Source organism: Aythya fuligula, chromosome Z (assembly GCF_009819795.1).
Source record: "Aythya fuligula isolate bAytFul2 chromosome Z, bAytFul2.pri, whole genome shotgun sequence".
NCBI classification, from domain to species: domain Eukaryota; kingdom Metazoa; phylum Chordata; class Aves; order Anseriformes; family Anatidae; genus Aythya; species Aythya fuligula.
Genome location: NC_045593.1, coordinates 50,384,653 through 50,403,682, shown reverse-complemented (window position 1 = coordinate 50,403,682; position 19,030 = coordinate 50,384,653). Strand labels below are relative to the sequence as shown.

The following is a 19,030-nucleotide window of genomic DNA, read 5'->3' as shown; positions in this document are numbered from 1 at the left end:
TCCTTTGAGTCAGCAAAGGGTATTTCTCTTTGAAGTTGTTAACCCTCAAACATTTCTGTGTAGTGGTCATTGTTTCATTTTGCTGGATGAGATGACAGATGTTGCTTACAGAGCTCTCCTCTACTATTTCACTGTTGTAAAGCTGCCCCTCATATTTTATCCTTCTTTGTTCAACTGATCTCACAGGAGCAATAGGCTTCTTTGCATTAATTGGCACTATCCACCTGGTGAGGTATAAGAAGCTTTGTGTCACAGAGTAAAATGAACCACAAAGTTTTACAGAGAAAAAAAATATATTTACACTGGTTAAAATCTGATTTAATGTAAAATTCACAAAACAAAAGAAGACAAAACAAAGAGCTATGTTGTCCTTGTAGAACGGATTATATGAGTTATTAGTAATCCACAGGTCAACCTCATGCTACTGTAGTCAGAATCCAGTCCAGTGGAAACACTAACATCTCAAAATTCATAAGACTATGCTTCACTTACATATATTAAATATTTTGGCCTCCAGTTCCTTTCCTATCATGTTGTATCATGTACCTCTGGGTTTGGAATTTAGCTCTGGTGGAAAGTGATATGGATTTCATCATCTGTCTCTATTCATTTTAAAATATGCTCTCAGTTTCAATTTTGCTTCTATTAAAATGATTGACTTCTTTCAGTTCAAAGTTTTTGATGATTTTTGGGTGGTGTGTGTCTTTTCTGCCCTATATTTACCTGTTTTCCCATATTAATTGCATGTATGCACTAGTTTGAATAACTCAGTGTGCAAATATCCAAAATTGTTCTAAGTGTAAGCAGTGTAAGCAGTGTAAGAGGCCTTGGTAAGTGAAACAGGTGTATGAAGTAAAAGATGGCTTCAAAAGAAAAATGAGAATAGACATGAAAATATGCATATTTTGTACAACCAAAAATTAGGCTTCTGCATATGAATGTTTATGATTGCTAGAGAGAACCGTATAGTTATAACACTAGCAGAATAACCCAGAGAGTGGTTTTTCAGGCTTGTATGATGTTCTTATCATTTTAGAAGGCTTCTAATGAAGAAGTTGGTATTTAAAGATTCAGACAGAAAGCAGTTTTGTTCAGTCTCCATTCATTGACAACATAGTAAAAATTCTTGATTTCCTGAACAAAAGCTGAATTAGGAAACCAGCAACAGCCTCCATGCTTTATTCCTGTGTGGTGGTTTTACTCTGCTGGGCTGCTGAGCTCCACCACAACTGCTCTCTCACTCCCCCTCCTCAAATGGAATGATGAAAATGGCTCAAGGGTTGGGATAAGGACAAGGAGATCACTCAACAACTCTAGTCACAGGCAAAACAGACTCAGTGTAGGGAGATTAATGAAATTTATTACCTATTACTAACAAGCTAGAGCAGTGAGAACTAACAGCAAAATAAAAACACCTTCCCCCCATCCACTTTCTTCTAACTCCTTCCTCCAAATGGCACAGAGGAACAGGGAATGGGGGCTGTGGTCAGTTCATGATGCTTTGTCTCAACTGCTCCTTCACAGTTACTGAACTGATTTTCTTTCCCAAACTGATCCTGCGGGGGCTGCCCACAGGCAGCAGCTCTCCAAGCACTGCTCCCACATGGCTCCGTCCCACGGGGTCCATCCATCCATCCCCCAGGAGCAAACTGCTCCAGCACAGGTCCCCCACAGGTGGGCAGCAGCTCCCCCCAGACCCCCTGCTCCTGCGTGGGCTCCTCTCCACGGGCTGCAGCTCCAGCCCGGGGCTTGCTCCTGCGGGGGCTCTCCATGGGCCGCAGCCTCCTCCAGGCCACATCCACCTGCTCCGCTGGGGGCTCCTCCACCCATGGGGGGGCTGCAGCGTGGAGATCTGCTCCATGTGGGACCCATGGGCTGCAGGGGGGACAGCCTGCTCCACCAGGGGCCTCTCCCTGCACAGCCCGCAGGGGAACTGCTGCCCTGTGCCTGCAGCCCCTCCTGCCCTCCTCCTGTTGCACTGAGCTGGGGGCTGCAGGGCTGCTTCTCGCTCCTCTCTCCCAGCTGTGATTGTGCAGCATTTTTATTTTTTCCCCTCTTTCTTAAATTATCTCTCCCAGAGGCCCTATCAGAGTCAGTCCCTGAGTTGGCTCTGGCCAGCGGCAGGTCCCCATCTAAAACTGGTCCTTATCTACCATGGGAACTCTGCTCACAGAGGCCACCCCTGCAGCCTCCTGCTACCAAACCCTTGCCATATAAACCCAGTATGTCCCTGCATTTTCCTGACTGCCACGGATTGAAGCCTTTCCACTTGTACATTTCCCTGATAACCACATTCTGGTATTATTCAAGCTGAGGCTTCCAATTTTTCCAGTTACAACTTCCATCTGAGTTCAGCTTCAACTGAAACTACTGCAGCTTGTAGCTTCGCTCTGCAGCCCCTGCATGGCCTTGAACCCATCTTCAGCAGAGCTGGGTTCATCTCTGCAGAAATGTGGTCTTAACTGTCTTGTGAGGAGGTAGGTGCATGACATGCATGCATCAGTTTCAGCGTGACTTAATGTAAGTGATACATCAAGCTTGCCTTAAAAAATTCAACGGTTGAAAATACTGAAAGCGAGAGGATTTTTGGTCTTTCTGTTTTTGTTGAAAATGTAAATCTACCCTCCTTTCCCTACCATGAATATACTTCTGGTATCATTGTCCATTTTGTTACCTGATTCTTCCCTAATAAATGTAAAAGTTACATGTATTTAATTTTTATTTTCATTGTTATTTTTTCACAGCTGCTTTAACGTTCAAGTGCCTGGGAGACCAGTGGCCTGTGTACTGCAGGGTGATACGAGAAAAGAACCTGTGTCAAGACATGAGATGGTACCAGCGTTGCTGTGAGACATGCAGGGACTTCTATGCGCAAAAAATGCAACAAAAGAGTTGACCTCTGTCAGGCTGGCTGGCTCTCAGCTCTTTGCAATGTTATTATTTATAAACACACACAGATTTACACACACACAAGCACATACGCGTACACACACATGCACGCTTCTTCAGACCAAATATTATCAGATTACATATAATTTAATCAAATTAATTTATTTTTGCCTGCCAGACGTTCTTAATTGTTTTGGTTAGACAGCCAACTTGTTTTATCCTCTGAGGTTTGCATAATTAATTTTTATATGAACAATTTTGGATACATTTATTAGATTTTTTTAAAGAATAGTAACTAGTATTTTAAATGTTTATTTTCAGTAGGATCATCTCTCTGTTGCCAAAAAAAGACACCATGTTATCTTGAATTTATTTTAATTTAGCTGAATAGTTTTGTTGTATATGGAAATAAAGCCTTTTTTAATTTTATTATATTTTTGGCATTCAGAGTCAGAATGATCTTGTGTATTTTGCAACAGATGTTGAGGTGAGTAAGCTAACATTATTGAACAGGTTATTACAGAATGTATTGTGAAATCAGTTCATATGATTTAGAAACATACTGTTGGGGATAATCTACTGTAACTTATAACCTTTTATAAACAAGAAAATTAAAATAGCTAAGTAGGGATTTTGATCATTCTCATGGACACATACTTGAACACAAGTATTGAATCAATGAAACACTGTAGAGATTTACACTGAATCACTGTTGCACTGTTTGAGGTAGTGTAGAGAAATGCAGTCCTAGAATTTGTACCATCCTATGAATCCACGTCTGTACTGTTTAATGTGTCACTTGATTTTAAACGTTTTGAAAGAAAAACCCATGCCCCTCTATACCTTTGTGTGTCCTCTTGCAGATTTACAAAAGGAAGAGTCCTTCCTCCTGCCACTTTTATGAATTAATCTGTTAAACACTTCCAGTTCTTTGTCAATGATTTAGAAAATAGCTTTGTAATACTACTTTAGTGTTATCTTTGTTTTATGAAAAAGTCTTTATAAAAATAAAATGTTTTACAGTTATGTGAAACGTTATGAAACAGCTAAAATTTTCCTTATGAGAAAATATTGTACATGATTCACATGATTTTTACGTTTTCAATAAAAAGTAATGCTTCTTTTGTTATTTGCATTTTTGCGGTTTGGGGCATCCATGTCTCATAGCAGAATCTGCTCAGCCCTGCATAACAGCATGTACGGCTTCAGTAATCCCTACAACATATGCCTCCCCACTATTGGTTTAGGCACTTTTCTGCAGCTTCAGACATACGTTCCATTGCATGATCCTTGATAAATGAAAAGCTGGTTATAACAGAGTAATATTGAGTGGAGGACAAAGTAGTTGTCTCAGGTGAGTTCTGCACCCACTGAATGGAGCTGTAGGATAGGGGTATGTCCTCTACCTCTATTTTGCCATGCAGACCATTAGTCATGTTCTGAACACACAGGAGAGCAAACCCTGAAGGCAAGACAGCTGGGGAAATGAGTCTGAAAGGCATCATAAGGTGTAGTTGGCAATCATCATAAGTTAATGTGAACTTGCCTCCCTTAAAGATTGCAGGAAGGGGAGATTTTTACTCCCACACTGAAGTGACTACAGTATTAGAGTATTTAGAGTTATTACTAGATTACTAATTGCTAAAGTAATTAGAGTATTGCTAAGTAACAGACCTCTCTTTGGTAACTATTGTGTATCATATTAAAAAGCTTGTTGATAGGCAGACGTAGCAGATTCAGATTCCAGTTTCCACTCTAAGCAAAAAGGGAATGCATCTTTAGATAAGTGATTGTGCATTTTAATTCTCTTCAGAAATTCTACTATATAGATGTGATTTGTACAGCATAATGATGTTTTTTGAAATATAATGAGTGAAGTCAGTGTGTTATAATCCTGATGGCTCCAGCTCTGATTTCTTCAGCATCTGTAATACAAAACCATTAATTAGATGCGTGTGAATCATTTTGAAGAATTTCTGTGTTTACGTGGTAAAAATGCTTATTGCTTCCAACTCTCTGTGAATTTGAAAGCAACTTAATTTTACTTTTGTTATGATATACACAATTACTATTTAGAGAAGAATCATAAAATCAAAAGTCTGTTTAGGGAGAAGGCTCAGTGTGTGCACCTGTCTGCCTTGCAGAGCTGTGCCACAGCCCTGGTGATGGCATGCAGCACTTTCCAACAGTGTTCGGGGAAGCAGCAGCCTGCTATGCTAGAGGACAAGCTTACTTGCTTTTTTTTTTTTTCCTCAGCAACAATCCTTCTGCATTGATGTTTTCCTTCTGGCCTGATGAATATGTAAAATTTCAACTAATGAATCTCGAATCAGTCAAGATCAGCTGGCAGGTAGCAGTGAAACTCACTTTGATTCACAGGGGCTAGAGTAGGCCTCTGGTACTAAAATCCCACTTACACACAATTTGGTTGGATTAAGTGTGATTTAAGTGGTGCACAGTACTTGTGGTAGGCTTCTGTGCAGTGGGGATACTTTGTCTCAGATACATGCTCATTAAATGTAGTATAGTAGCTACCACTCCATATACCTTTCTTAAATAAAAAGAATACCAGAATTCTAATCGAATGGCCAGTTATTCTGGAGAGTATTTGTAGTTTCATTCTGGAGGATGTGTTATTGTTTGGTTAGTTTTGTTTGTGGGTTTTTGTTTTCATTTAGTTTCCATTGGTATCTTCATGACAAGCAGTCTTTTCTTAAGTTCTAAAAGCATATTAAAACCAGATTGCTTGCCTGCACGAGGAGAGCAACAGAGGCAATCACTGAGATTCCTGGAAGAACCTAATTGTGACGTTATGAAACTGTTTGCCACAGGGTATAAGATATTCTTGCAAACAGCCACTCTGCCAATGGGCTGGTAAATTGCAGTGTAATTCCTGTCTATGAAAAAGGGGATCTCTAGGGGAGATCCCTTTGAACTGCAAGCCAAGGAATCTTGTGTTCCTTCCCTTGTTTGCAGTAACAGCTTAAAATAAAGAAAAAGATACCTGAGTGCATGGGAGAGTCAGCGTGGCTTCGGTGGTGTCCTGAGCAAAGAAGATCTGTTGGACAAAGAAGTTTCTGACAATGATGCATATTACAGGACATTTAGGAAACTACACAGGGCTTGCAGGAGTAATCTCTATGCCATGAAAGATGGTGAAAGAATTGGAAGCAAAAGGTGGAATTTAATAGCCATCTTTCAGGATGGTTCCCCAAGGAATGACGCTGGTTTAATTTTGTTCAACACTTTCATCAATGACATGAGGAAGAGAGTAAAATCTGAGATCACCAGCTCTGGATATGATGTTATGCTCTTCTAGTTAACTAAGTATTAGTTAACTTAGCACAACACTAAAAACATGAGTGAGGAGGCAAATATTAGCCAATAAACCTGGTGTGGGCAAATGCAAGGTAGTACGGCTGTGGAAAACATACTAATTTATGCCTACAAGGTAGTGAACTTGCAGCTGACAGTCAGAGAGCTGGAAAAAGATTATAGTGTCATCAGATATTGTAGTCTGAAGCTTTTTGATCTATAGCAGGAGAAAAAGCCAAGAACTGTATGTCATCAGAAGAAAGTGCATCATTTTTCCCATTTTTGGAACTGTGGTATATCCACAGTTCAAACCCTGCATTCATTTGTAGTCACTGCTTCTCAGTAACAGTGTAGTGGAATTAGTCAGTAATGCACAGAAAAAGGCAATAAATAAATAAATCAAGGAGATGAACCGGGTGGCTTATGAGATGGAAAAAGTTGATACTTCAGATTGGAGAGAAAAAGGTTGAGATGAGCATTATCAAGTTTTAAAAAATCCTGAAGGTGACAGATATGCTTCACGTGGAGCTTTTTTTCTGCATGTGTTTGTTCACAAAACCCTGCAGTACAACAAAGATGACTTCCTTGATAAAACTGGTAGGGAAATTAGCATAAAACACGTAAAAGTTATCACTTCACACTGATGGTTGTGAGGTTCTGAATCTTGCTTTTCAGAAGATTTGAAAGCAATTAGACAAATTAATGGGCAAGAAGTCCATAAAAAGATGCATATGAAAAGATACTCTAGTACAATACAATACAATACAATAATTAAATTCAAAAATATAAAATAAAATAAAATAAAATAAAATAAAATAAAATAAAATAAAATAAAATAAAATAAAATAAAATAAAATAAAATAAAATAAAATAAAATAAAATAAAATAAAATACTGTGGATTCTGGGAGAATAAAAGGGACTGGAATGCAGAAAGTTGACAGGTATACACACTATACCCAAGTAGCATCTCTTCTTGCCATTTAAAAATACAGTGATGCTGAGCTGGGACCCCCCTAGCCCAGTCATGCTTTTGTTATGTTCTCACATCACATCTAATGAAATTAAGTAGAATCATGAAGTAAATGATTCATGAATCATTTGAATTCATGAATTTACTTGAATGAAGCAAGTAAATTCAAACAGATGCTCACTATCTTGTATGCTACAGTAACACAGAAAAATCCTGTCTTCAGCAAGAAGCTGGAAAGGTATATATATTCATAAAAGAAGGCATGGTTATACATATTAGGTATTGTAGAACACTAGCTATTGCTGTCCTAGGTGTCCACAGGGAAAGAGGGGACTACATGTCATGTTAAATCTAAAACATAAATTCATGGTAGTCACTGTATGCTGTATAGGTGTGATACAGTGTTCCAGGGTTTCATTACATGAAGGGAAAAAAGGTCTAAATTAAACAGCACATTCCCCAGTGGCATGCTTCCCCAGGGGCATCTACCTAAAAGGACGGTCATTACTGCCTTTTTTGTGGCTGTTGGAAAATACTGTAATTGGAGTTTCTACTGGAAAGGCAATGGATTAATACTTTTTAATGAATGTGCTGCCAAATAATTGCTAATACATGCATGCAAGGAAAAATCATGAACTTTCTATATGGATAAGAAGGTTTTAATTCATATGTATACCAAATTAGTCATTTATTGCATTAGGGCCTCACATAAGTAACAAAAAAAAAATCTACTTTTTAAAATTTCTTTTAAAATGCTAGAAATACAAATGCATAGAATCAAAGTGGATTGATTCTATGGTTTAAATACAAAGCTAAAATTTTCATGGTCCCCTAATTCCCAGCACTAAATTTGATCCAAAATAGGCTTTCCTGGATTTCAAATAATATGCTTTCAAAAAAACTATCCTATGTGGCTCTGTCATAAAAAAAAATAAGCATGTCTTACAAAAATTAAAAAGTCTGGGAAAAAAAGAAAAAGAAAAAAAGAAAAAAAAAGTAACAATAAATGCTTATATTAAGTAATGTCCATGATGAGGAATTTCACTACATGAAAATCAAAAGAGCTTCATACTTCTAAAATGCTGATGAAAGTACCAAATCTCAAAATAAAATAGTGAAAGTTAAGGGACTGATTCTGCACCATTCAAGTCAGTAAGAGTTTTTCCATTCGTTTGAACAGAAGCAGAGTCAATTCCTTGAAAACTTCTGTTATCAATTACTTGAAACAAACTGGCATTTCCCAGAGTCAGGAAGAATTTGCTGTCAAAGAAATCCCTGCATATGAAGAAGTGCATATCATAGCTGCCGTGGTGAATGGCACCAACCCACACAGCACAGTGAAGCCTGTTAGTGCTGCCACAGAAGAGGAGGAAGACTAGCTTTGCACTGGGAACTGCTTCTAATTTTATGAAAAAGAGTTTGCTTTGAAGTGCTGTAAGCTTGACATTTTTTGCAGGTCACTTGAGGAAGTGCTGGTATGCATTTAAGTGTCTCATGCATCTACGCACTGGTACTCGGTTAGCTTTAATGAGCACATATGTATCTATCAAAATAGACCTTGAACTTGAAAACTTAAGCTAGGCACTTAAAGAAACATGTCCTGTCTGCTCTGCCACTTCTAAACAACCTTTTATCAATGGTAGATGATATAAGTTAGCCTGACACCAAACAGGGGTCAGATACAGTTTCAGTAGACTGTCGTATCCTTCTTCACATCATTAATAATAGAAGGAGCATGCACAGCCAGGAAGCAGAAGCTTGGGCTGCTTTCATTATTACTCTACAGGACAGAAACATGGACCTCTCTGTTTTGCCAAACAACAACCATCCTGATAAATTTCTACAATTGGAGGTGAAGTCTTTAGTGAAAAACTCTGCCTTTCTGCAAGCCAGCCTGGCAAAATTCCCAGAAGCAGCTTTACCTGGAGTGCAGCAGTGGCACAACAGGATTTATTTGCAGGTAAGGTCTAACAGAGGCAGATTTTTGTCTTAATTTTTCTATGCTGTTTTGGGGGAACTGGAGGCAAATGATGTGAGCTTGGCATTTCAGCTGTGGATTCAGCTTCCCACATCTCTGAATCTGAGCTACTAATATCCCTGGAAGTTTTCCTATTGACTTCAGTGAGGATCAGGCTCCAGAAAGACAGTTGCTCTCTTCAGCAGTAAGGCAGTCCACCTAATTTACTTCAGTACATTAGGCTTTATGCTGCTTGTGGTAGCATTTTCCTAGCATTTGCCAGAAAGCCTACTGCAGTCAAATAGAGATTAATTGTATTAGGGGGCTAATGGGACACCCTCTCTGAAGAAATTAGAAGTATGAGAAAGAAGGGAAAAGAATATCAAAGGAGATAAAAAAAAACAAACAAACAAACAAAAACAAAAACAACCAAACAACAAGGGACTTAAGTCTGAAATCCAGGCCACATCACTCAGTGAAAAGGCACATTAGAGGGAGCAATAGAAATTCATGCTATTGTCTTGCTAGCTTGTATATGTCTACACAGTTCACTGCAGCTTCTTTCCTTTGCCTTGTTTTAACTCTTTGACCTTCCTGTCACCCTGACAGATGTCTGTGGAAAGTATGAAAAACAATGACTGTGTTAATGCAGGTTATTATTATGTGGAGGTAGCAGCAGTTTCATAGTAAAAATGCAAATGCACACTGCCTAGCAGAGGCCCTGGAGCCTGCAGAGTAGACGTTCATATCTGGATCAGCAGCCGTACAGCTGCATCAGCTCACACCCCTCTGGGCCCCACTTGCTACACACACCACAACACTCTTTTCCTGCTGCCCAGGGAGCCCCTCGCCTTTCCCCACCCCTAGCCTGAGCAAAAGCTCCAAGGTCTGGTTCTTGTCAAGGGATAGAGACGCATGAAGGTGGCTGGGGGGCCTGCAGAAGGGTCTGCATCCTGAGCATCCTCAGGGTGGCAGTCAAGATTCCCAGGGCAATGAGGAACAGGAGCCAAAAGCCAATGGGTGTGGAAGGGGAAGAGGAAGAGCCTTGAGGTCTCCCACAGCAACTTCCAGTTCAGCTTCTTCCTTCTTGGCCTCTTCTCCCCATCAGCTACCCAGACCCCTTCCCTTCCTCCCTCCCTCCCAGAGACTGCTCCTATTGTATGCTCCTTGCTGGCTCACCCCCCCAGGGGGAAGCTGGGAGGAAGAAGGGGGCAGGCAGGGGGGTCTCACGGTTGCTGCCGTCTCCCATGCATGAAGCCTTCGCCAAGGGAAGGAGCCTGCAGGATCCTAAACAATGGGATTGTGGAGCAATGCTGGCCTTGCTCCCCACCCCGCCGCGGCCCCTCTTTTGTGCAGGACAGAGGCAGCCACACACAGAGCTGCCTCCACAGTGGGGATGCTTCTCCCTATTGTTGCTGAACAGGAGGCACTGAGGCTGGGCCAGGGCTGCAGCACTGTGGGAGGACTGGACCATGCGGGGAGCTGTGTGCCTTCTGCTCATACTCCGCCCTTTACCACAAGCAAGGGGGATCTTAGTGAGGGGATGAGGAAATACAGAGGGAGGGCATTTCAAGGGAAATTCCTGTGCTTGCCACGTGTCTCAGAAACACAGTCTGTAATACAGTACATTTATAAATGTTGAACCTAGGGCACAACCTATGTTTTTAAAGTGCAATCATTATTGAATGCAAACTGTCCAGATAAAATTCATTGTGCCTTATTCTCTCTCCCTTATGAACTCGCCTCTTCTTTTTCCCTTTTGCTGACAATCAAATAAAGGGAAAGGAACTGATGAGTTCCAGACGTCAGAATAAACACGATGGCACAGCAGAGAACTAATGGCACAGGAATAACATGTTTTGCTTTAAGATGAGAGAGCTAATGGGGTTAAGGGTTAGTTAATTCAGAAACGGAAATGGGGGGATAGGGGGTGAAGAGTGAGGGAGGGGAATTCATTTCAGAACATATGTGCATGACCTACAGGCTCCCAGAATTATTAAACCCTGAGAGTAGACGAAATTCCTTACAGAAATTCATTTTCTTTAAGAAACTGTTGCTGCTCAGGACTCCTTGCATGCAGTGACTGCTTGGTGGTGTATCTGTGGCCTCTTCCAGACCTTTGGCACGAGATCATTCAAATTCAAGTGCACTTAAGTGCTTATGTGTTTTCCCCACCTATGTTTTAAAATATATTTCCATTTTAAAAAGCAGACTGTTTATAACAAACAACTCATATTTCTGACCAAAAAGTTGCCACTTCTTCCCCTTACTTTCCTCTTCTGTGTCAGGCAAACTGAACAGCTTCCCTTCTCAGTGTATATTTTCATCATCTACTTCAAATAAAACAGACCATAAAGCGGTTCAGGAATCTTGGCCCTTCCTTGTGAAAAGCAGCATAAAAAGCACAGACTGTTTCTTCCACAAATGGCTAGCTGCTGACTGCTTTCTGATTGCCCTGAGAACTCCCAGCCCTGCAGGATGCTCTGCCCACACCTCGAGGTGCTCATAGTACAGGGGGTGACTGATTGCCTGCATCTGCTCCCGGGAGCAAAGCTCATCACTCTCCTCCTCAAGGCCTGTCCCCTTGTTTTCTGCCTTTCTCAGACTTCCCTTTCCTGCTTGAGCTTTCCCCTTTTCCCTGTTTCTGGAAGAGCATTTTGTCTTTGAATACTGTGTCACTTTTCATTGCTGCTGTTGCTCAGGATTGCACAACTCTGAATAACTTTTGGCCTGCAAGTATTACAGTTACCATGCTAATTGCACTCCTAACCCTTCCTGGTCTCTCATCTGAGAGTAATGCCTGTGTGTTGCATTTGTACACTTCTCAAGGCACTTGGAGAGGAGATTACCTCTTAGCTAGGTGCTGGGCTAGTCACTAACCTGTCCCTCAGCTCAGACCTGCATTACATACTCTCTCCTATTCTTCCCTAGATATCTACAACTGGCTGCAATCAGAGACCAGCTGCAAGGCTGGCAGGAGCGTTGGTCTGACACCATGCAGCAGTTTTTATATGTTGTACTCACAGCCCTGCAGACCTCCATTAACAGCGACAGACAAAACAGCTTCCTTTAAGTAAACAATTAATTACTGGGGTAGAAGTACTCTTGCTACACTGTGAAAAGCATCAGTATGAATGCCTATTTTTCTCTAAATTGTCCTGTGTCCTTTCATGTCAGCTTAAGTTTTTACAGAATTACGGAATCACAGAATTGTCTAGGTTGGAAAAGACCTCGAGATCATCGAGTCCAACCTCTGACCTAACACTAACAAGTCCTCCACTAAACCATATCGCTAAGTTCAACATTCTAAATGTCTTTTAAAGACTCTCAAGGATGGTGACTCTATCACTTCCCTGGGCAGCCCATTCCAATGCCTAACAACCCTCTCAGTAAAGAAGTTCTTCCTAATATCCAACCTAAAACACCCCTAAAACACCCACCTACTGATCTCCTATCCATGTCAGGTGGGTCCCCAGCTTGCTCTGCAGTACCCATTACTGTTTCATGTCCCTGACAAGCATGTCTGTGACCCTTCAGGTCTGTTGAAAAGAAAACATGTATTCTTGGGAACCTTTAATGTCTGCAGTCTGATGTTTTGCTTTTTGTATGTACTCACATAGCCATGGTTACTGATTGCTTTCCTGGTTATTTTTCCACAGCATCCCACATAAGATCCCCCCATAAGATCATACCCCTTTTTTTAATTGATCAAATGCCTTATCACAGGAATCCTTGGGTTACTACCTATCAGCTTTCTGTCTACCAAACCTTTTGTCCCTACATCAGAAAAGTGCCCTTCCTGTTGCTGGGAGAGCTCCCCAGGGTGTGCTGTGTGGCTTCTGCAAAACAGAGAGTTACAATTTTAAACAAATCACTTACAAATATAATAATTGCCCTGCTACGCACTTTCATGGGGATTGAGGATGTTGTTACAAAACAACTCCTGCAGTTCGTGGTAGCCCTAGATTTCTGAAAGACTGCTTTGGTAAAGCTGTTAGGCACAGCTGCCCACAGACAGCATTTGTTGCTTTCATTAAGTATCAGCCCATCTGCAGCCAGTAACAACAGCTTGCCAAGGGACACAGAGCTCTCATTGTGCGGGAGTAAAGGAAAGTTTGACTTGCACGACATAACATTCTTTAATCTTTTGTTGTTGTTGTTGTTTGTTTTTGATGTCTCTTTGATCTCCTCTTGCAGGTGGATTGGCTTTGGACCAAGGCCTAGCGTTAGTTATTGATATCTTGGTTTTAGTGGGTCATTACCTTGGTACTTGATATCCCATATCAAAGACAGAGGACAGAAATGTTTGACTTTCTGTTTCAGTGGTAACAACTACAACAATAGTGGCAACAGAAGGGTAAAGTCAAGATAAATATGAGATTAAAATACTCCCTAAAAACATAGGTTACTGTGTAATTTACAGTTATGCATATTGTCAAGTACTGATACGTATAATTTGCGTTATAAAATAATCAGCAAGAAAAGCCTACTGAGAAAGCACATTTTGATCCAGGGTTGGAACTAGCTTCAACTCTCTATAGATCCTCAGGCTTTTCAGAGCATCTTCTTTTTATGCATGTCAGCTCTCTGGATCTGACAAAGAGGGACAAACTGCTTGTGGTGAGAAATGAGTTATAAACAGCAAGAACTTTCTTAATGAGTTATATGTACATCAGATGTAGTTATGTGTATGCAAATATGAGTATTTCTCATCTTGTTAAATAAGTATTTATTCAATATATTTCAACTATAATTTCATGGAGCTTTTTATAACTACTGCTTCTTTGAGCATTTGCTGTTGTCTTCTTCATTTCAGTGAACTCTAATATAAATTTCCTCTTAACAGTTCTGATTTAGATCTCTTCCACCCTCATTCATGCTGGCTCCTCAGGCACAGTGCATACAATATTAATTCTTTAACACACTTCAGTACTGAAGTTTACAATACTTTTATCTTTCTTTGAATATTGTTTTTGTGAGTAAGAATCAAAACATAGAAGTCTATAAAAACTGCTGATGGTTTGAGTCTTAAAAGAAATGTATATTTTTTTTGCTTGAATTAATACTTGGATCCATATTTTTATTTTCTAACCTTATTTTCTCTGTTTCTATAAATGCATATGTTTCTTGCAACCTGTTTCATGCTTATCTATACTATTTATTTGACCTATATTTTCTTTTGTCTGTGCCTTAGGTTTTTCTACTTCTGTTTCCCTAAGTAGTCTCTAGCTCATATCTACTGCAGAAGTTTCACAACCAAGCCTTTGGCCGCATTCAGGGGTACTCTGATTAACGTTGCACTTCAGTGTTTGTTCTCCAGACCTCCTGCAAAATATCTTGTACCACAAATCCCAGTCCAGTTCTCACAGTAAAACTCTGTTGCTCCTCCCTCATATTCCTCCCTAGCATTACTCCAGGATAGCACATTCTCCTGTTCTCATGCATTGCTGCCCATGAAAAGCAAACTAGTCTGGAGGGAAGGGACTTAAAGTTTTGTCAAAAAGAACTCTCTTTATGAACAATTCTGCATCATGCCATCTTTTGCAAGCTTTGGAGTTTGTTATTTAAAACAGCTTTACAAATTGCTGTCAAGTTGCATTATTTTCACAACATTTTAGCCTAGGGAGTCCAAACATCCCCTGGAGAGAGAGCTTGCCTTCCTCAGCAAAATATTCTTCAAGTTCAGCTATCTAGCAGGCCTGAGGGAGGCATCATTAAGGTCATTGACAAATTTTAAATAAGAAATAAATATAACAAAATAAAATAACATGCAGTCAGAAAGAAATGACAGTTAAAAACACCAGCTCAGCTGAAATCTGGCCAGTACAATCCAGAGGGTTTCAGTGCCAGCTGTAACTGCAATGCAAAGAGTAATACTGTCAGGGGACATGTCAAGGCTAAGGAATGACATATGGAAATTATGAACTAATGGAGGAACTGGGAGGACACTGAGGATCCACCCACCTACTAATGATAATTATTGATGGGAAATATTCTTAGTCATTTGTGATGATTTAGTGATAAGAGTGCCAGTATGATGCTTTCTACTAGGGTTTCTTAGACAAAGCCTGTTTCTTTATCTTCTCCTTTCCTTCCTAAAGGAAAGCAGCTCCCCCACTTCCTTCTACACCTTCCTACCCCACACATCCCATTGTGTCTGCACAGACCCAAGTTACAGAGCTCGTGATGATCTTTAGCAGCTGGCTTCCACTAAAAGTGGATACACCAGCTCACTGAAGTGGCAGGCTGTTGCTCAAGCAGAGGAAGCAAGTAGTTTGCTGTCAGTTTCAAAACCAGTGTTGTCTGATAGGGGAGCCAAGCAGCTCCAGAGGCAGTGTGAGGAGAAGGCAGCAGCCCCGTGCTCCTGCTGGCAGGCCTGCCTGGGCACCAAGCCAGACCATGACCACCCTTGTCTCAAGACAGGACAGAGGTGCTGGTGGGGAAGCATCATCTGCTAACAAGGAGAGCTTTGTATGCTGTGGGATGGTACTGTATGGGCAGTCCTTAAGCACAGGACAGATACTGGTGTGAGAGCTGGGCTGTCAGAAACAGCTCTCTTAGGAAGCTGAGGTGCAGCTGGAACCACCCATCAGCTGCAGGTTAGTTCCAAGTCTCGGCGACAAGGTTGTGGTGAAAGACAACGTTGAACAGCTTGAACTGTAGAATTGGACAGCCTTACTGCATGCAACTAGAGATCAAAAAAGAAGGCATCTGCAGTCTTACCAGCTCCCAGATAGACACTTAGCAAGGTTTTAAGGAGCACCTTTTGAGTTCTTCAAAAAGCAGATCCCACCAGGGTTGTTGCTTTACTACCCCCTGTCCTAAAACTTCTGATTTAATTAATAATGTGCAGGGAAACTGTTTAGGTATTCAATTACCTTTGAATTTTGACAGTGCCTGACTTGGGACTTTACCTCAGTTACATGTCACGCCTCTCTGACATCCTGACATGGGTCTAACATGCAATAATGTGAAAAGAGCTGCAACTTGCACCCACTGTTAGATGTGCAGCTCCAGTAAAGACAGTCAGTTACATGCCATCACTGTGTGTGTCAATCTGTTTTGTCGTTACATCTCTGCTTCTGCATCTTACTCATTTGGCATCTGTCAGAACTATGAGCTCTGCCACTGTACACCATGGCACCATTTTGCTAAAATACAGGCTTTCTTTCAGCATGTATAATAATGCCAGTTTCTATTTGCAGAAAAGTTTAATGTCCACATTGTACCCACATGTTTTCCACAGAAGGAAGAAATCTACACAGAGTGAACAGTAAGGCTCCCTTAATGCACTGTAGATTTTTGCCAGAAGAAGAGAAATTGTTGCACATGTAATTTTAAGAATGACTCTATTATATTACAAAGAACTCTGGGAGGGGACCTGTGTCATAGGTAAATGAAGAAGAAGGTCAACTTCTGCTCTAACTTGTGCTTTGCAGAGAGAAAAGAAAAACATCACTGAGCTGCCTGGCTTGGAACCGAATGGCATCAGCCAAGAAATGATAGACAAAGCCCTTGGGAAACACATTACACCCATCACCCTGAAATCCACAATCAAGAGCAATCCCCTGTATAGCGATATCCAGGTGGATGACGACTGGGAGGAGAAGAAAAGGATACCTTCCTGGACTGTGCAGGACTATGACAGACATTCACTGCATTCTAACTTGGCCAGCCACATAAAGGTAATGCACTGCTGCACTGCATTAGTCACGTGGATTGCTATGAGCTGTGTGTGGACACAAACCACCATGCAGTGTGTTTGGTTCTTTTGGTAGGATTCCAGTAGTAAGTATGGACAAGCTTTCCTGTACAGACATGACACTAGCCTGAGTGTGATCAAAAAAAAAGTCTACATACCTGGTTAGATGTCAGAAATTTTGGTTCAGCAGATCATGACTTCTAAGCTACAGAAGGTCTTGAACCACAACACCCTGCTACTGAGTTTCTCCATCTATATAGGGCAAATCTGTAAATCAGGTACTTAAACAATAAATAGCCAATTTCATAACTTTTCATATGGCTGTTTATAACATCATTCTGTTATCAGATAACATATTTTCTCACCCTTATTCACACCAGGCAGAATCCTGCCCATATGTGAGTTGACACAAATCAATTTTAGAGTTACTTTTTTTTTTTTTTTTTTCCTTTGTTTGTTCATTTGTTTGTTTTTGCTATCCCCTGGTTTTGGAAAGGGACTCAGATCTGCATTTGTAAATCATCATCTCTTCTTGAGAAGGGCAACATGATTTCTTCTTCTTCTTCCATTATTATTATTATTATTATTATTATTATTATTATTATTATTATTATTATTATTATTATTATTATTAAATCTCAATGGCTGGTGTCCTACATTTGGTTCCTGGCTGAAAAGCGTGGTTTTAATTTTCCCCAGAGGAACTTTTGCAGCATCTGGCAAGTAGTGTAACCTATGTTCAAGTGAAAGTCTCTTGCATTTGTGTTGTGATGCTTTAAATTCATTAATCATTATCTGATGATAGCCAAAATACTTCTAGCTATGTTCTAATGACTTTATGTGCAAGACAGAGGAACTGAGTTCATTTTCTGATTTTTCTTTTAGGAAAATCCTAATGATCTACAGTTCTGGATGGGGGATATATATACTCCTGGGTACGATACCCTGTTAAAAAAGAAAGAGAGAGAAAAAAAGCATTCCAAATGTTGCCGAATCATCCTGCTCGTGATTCTAGCTGTTTGCATCCTGATTACCATAGTCACGCTCAGCGTTTTACTTACTTAGTACAGCCAAATATTGTTGATGGGAGTTTTTCAATAAATATTTTTATTAAGCTATTCCCCTCCCTTGTTTTATTTGAATTCCAATTTTTGTCACAAATACAATTTGTTTGACATCACTATTTTACAATGTTCCTGTACCACATAAGGAATTGATCCTGAAAAGATACAAATACCCTGAGCATAGCAGAATGTCTCCTTATGGGTATAATTAAAAAAATAAAATTATAAACATGCTACTTCTTATAATGCCTTATTCTTTTGACTAGTGATTTGGTTTGATGTATGTAGTATGATCCATATGGCATGCAAAGTCAACCAGTTGATTATTTATTGTAATAAATACCTACCCTTTTTATGATAGCTATTATTGGAGCAAAGGATGACAGAGTGGCATTCAAAGTATCGTAAAGAAATATAAATGAAAAATTTATGCATTACTTACTGACTGACTGAATTGTTGCAATGACGCTGCTCTTACTAAAATGTTAGCCTGAATGCATAAATATTTCCTTGCACTTTTTCAGAGAAGAAAAACAAACAAAAAAAAAGACCTTGAAATCTTTGAATTACTATTGAAATAATTTTCTGGGATCTGTGACAGCGTTTCTTTACTTTTGCATTCTGATCTTTGATCATGTATCATCTCTGTCACCCCAAAAGATAGAGAGACAATATTTCTTTAACAGCTGCCACAACAGAAAACTGGAGTTAAGTCACTGGAGTGCTAAAATATAAATGAATCAGAATACACATTAAAAAGATTGAAGGTATAAAGCCATACTGTTAAACAAGGTCTTGAAAAGAAAAGAAAAGAAAAGAAAAGAAAAGAAAAGAAAAGAAAAGAAAAGAAAAGAAAAGAAAAGAAAAGAAAAGAAAAGAAAAGAAAAGAAAAGAAAAGAAAAGAAAAGAAAAGAAAAGAAAAGAAAAGAAAAGAAAAGAAAAGAAAAGAAAAGACAACTAGGTTCATACACCTCAAAATAATCCAAGAGGATGAAAATACAAGATAAACTGATGAAATAAAAAGCAAGTGAACAAAGAGAGAAGCACATAAATTATTTATTTTCTCTCTAAAAAGCATGCTGTGTGCTGCAAACCTTTATACTCATACACCAGGGCAAAGGGCTGTAAATAT

At 39.9% G+C, this 19,030-nt stretch overlaps 2 protein-coding genes across 2 annotated transcripts in view; both read left to right on the top strand.

Annotated features, from left to right (window-relative positions):
* The window catches only part of ADAMTS19 (ADAM metallopeptidase with thrombospondin type 1 motif 19), a 159,098-nt gene extending 155,934 nt beyond the window's left edge, over window positions 1-3,164 (top strand). The window contains exon 23 of the mRNA XM_032205788.1: window positions 2,745-3,164. Coding sequence (XP_032061679.1) covers window positions 2,745-2,896 — 152 coding nt within the window. The 3' untranslated portion in view covers window positions 2,897-3,164. The remainder of the gene's footprint in view (window positions 1-2,744) is intronic.
* A 5,806-nt stretch (window positions 3,165-8,970) lies between these two features.
* On the top strand, window positions 8,971-17,899 carry MINAR2 (membrane integral NOTCH2 associated receptor 2). Its single transcript, XM_032205328.1, has 3 exons — window positions 8,971-9,135; window positions 16,572-16,817; window positions 17,720-17,899. Exons 1-3 carry the CDS (start codon window positions 8,971-8,973, stop codon window positions 17,897-17,899), a joined length of 591 nt encoding a protein of 196 aa, XP_032061219.1.
* Window positions 17,900-19,030: the final 1,131 nt, after the last annotated feature.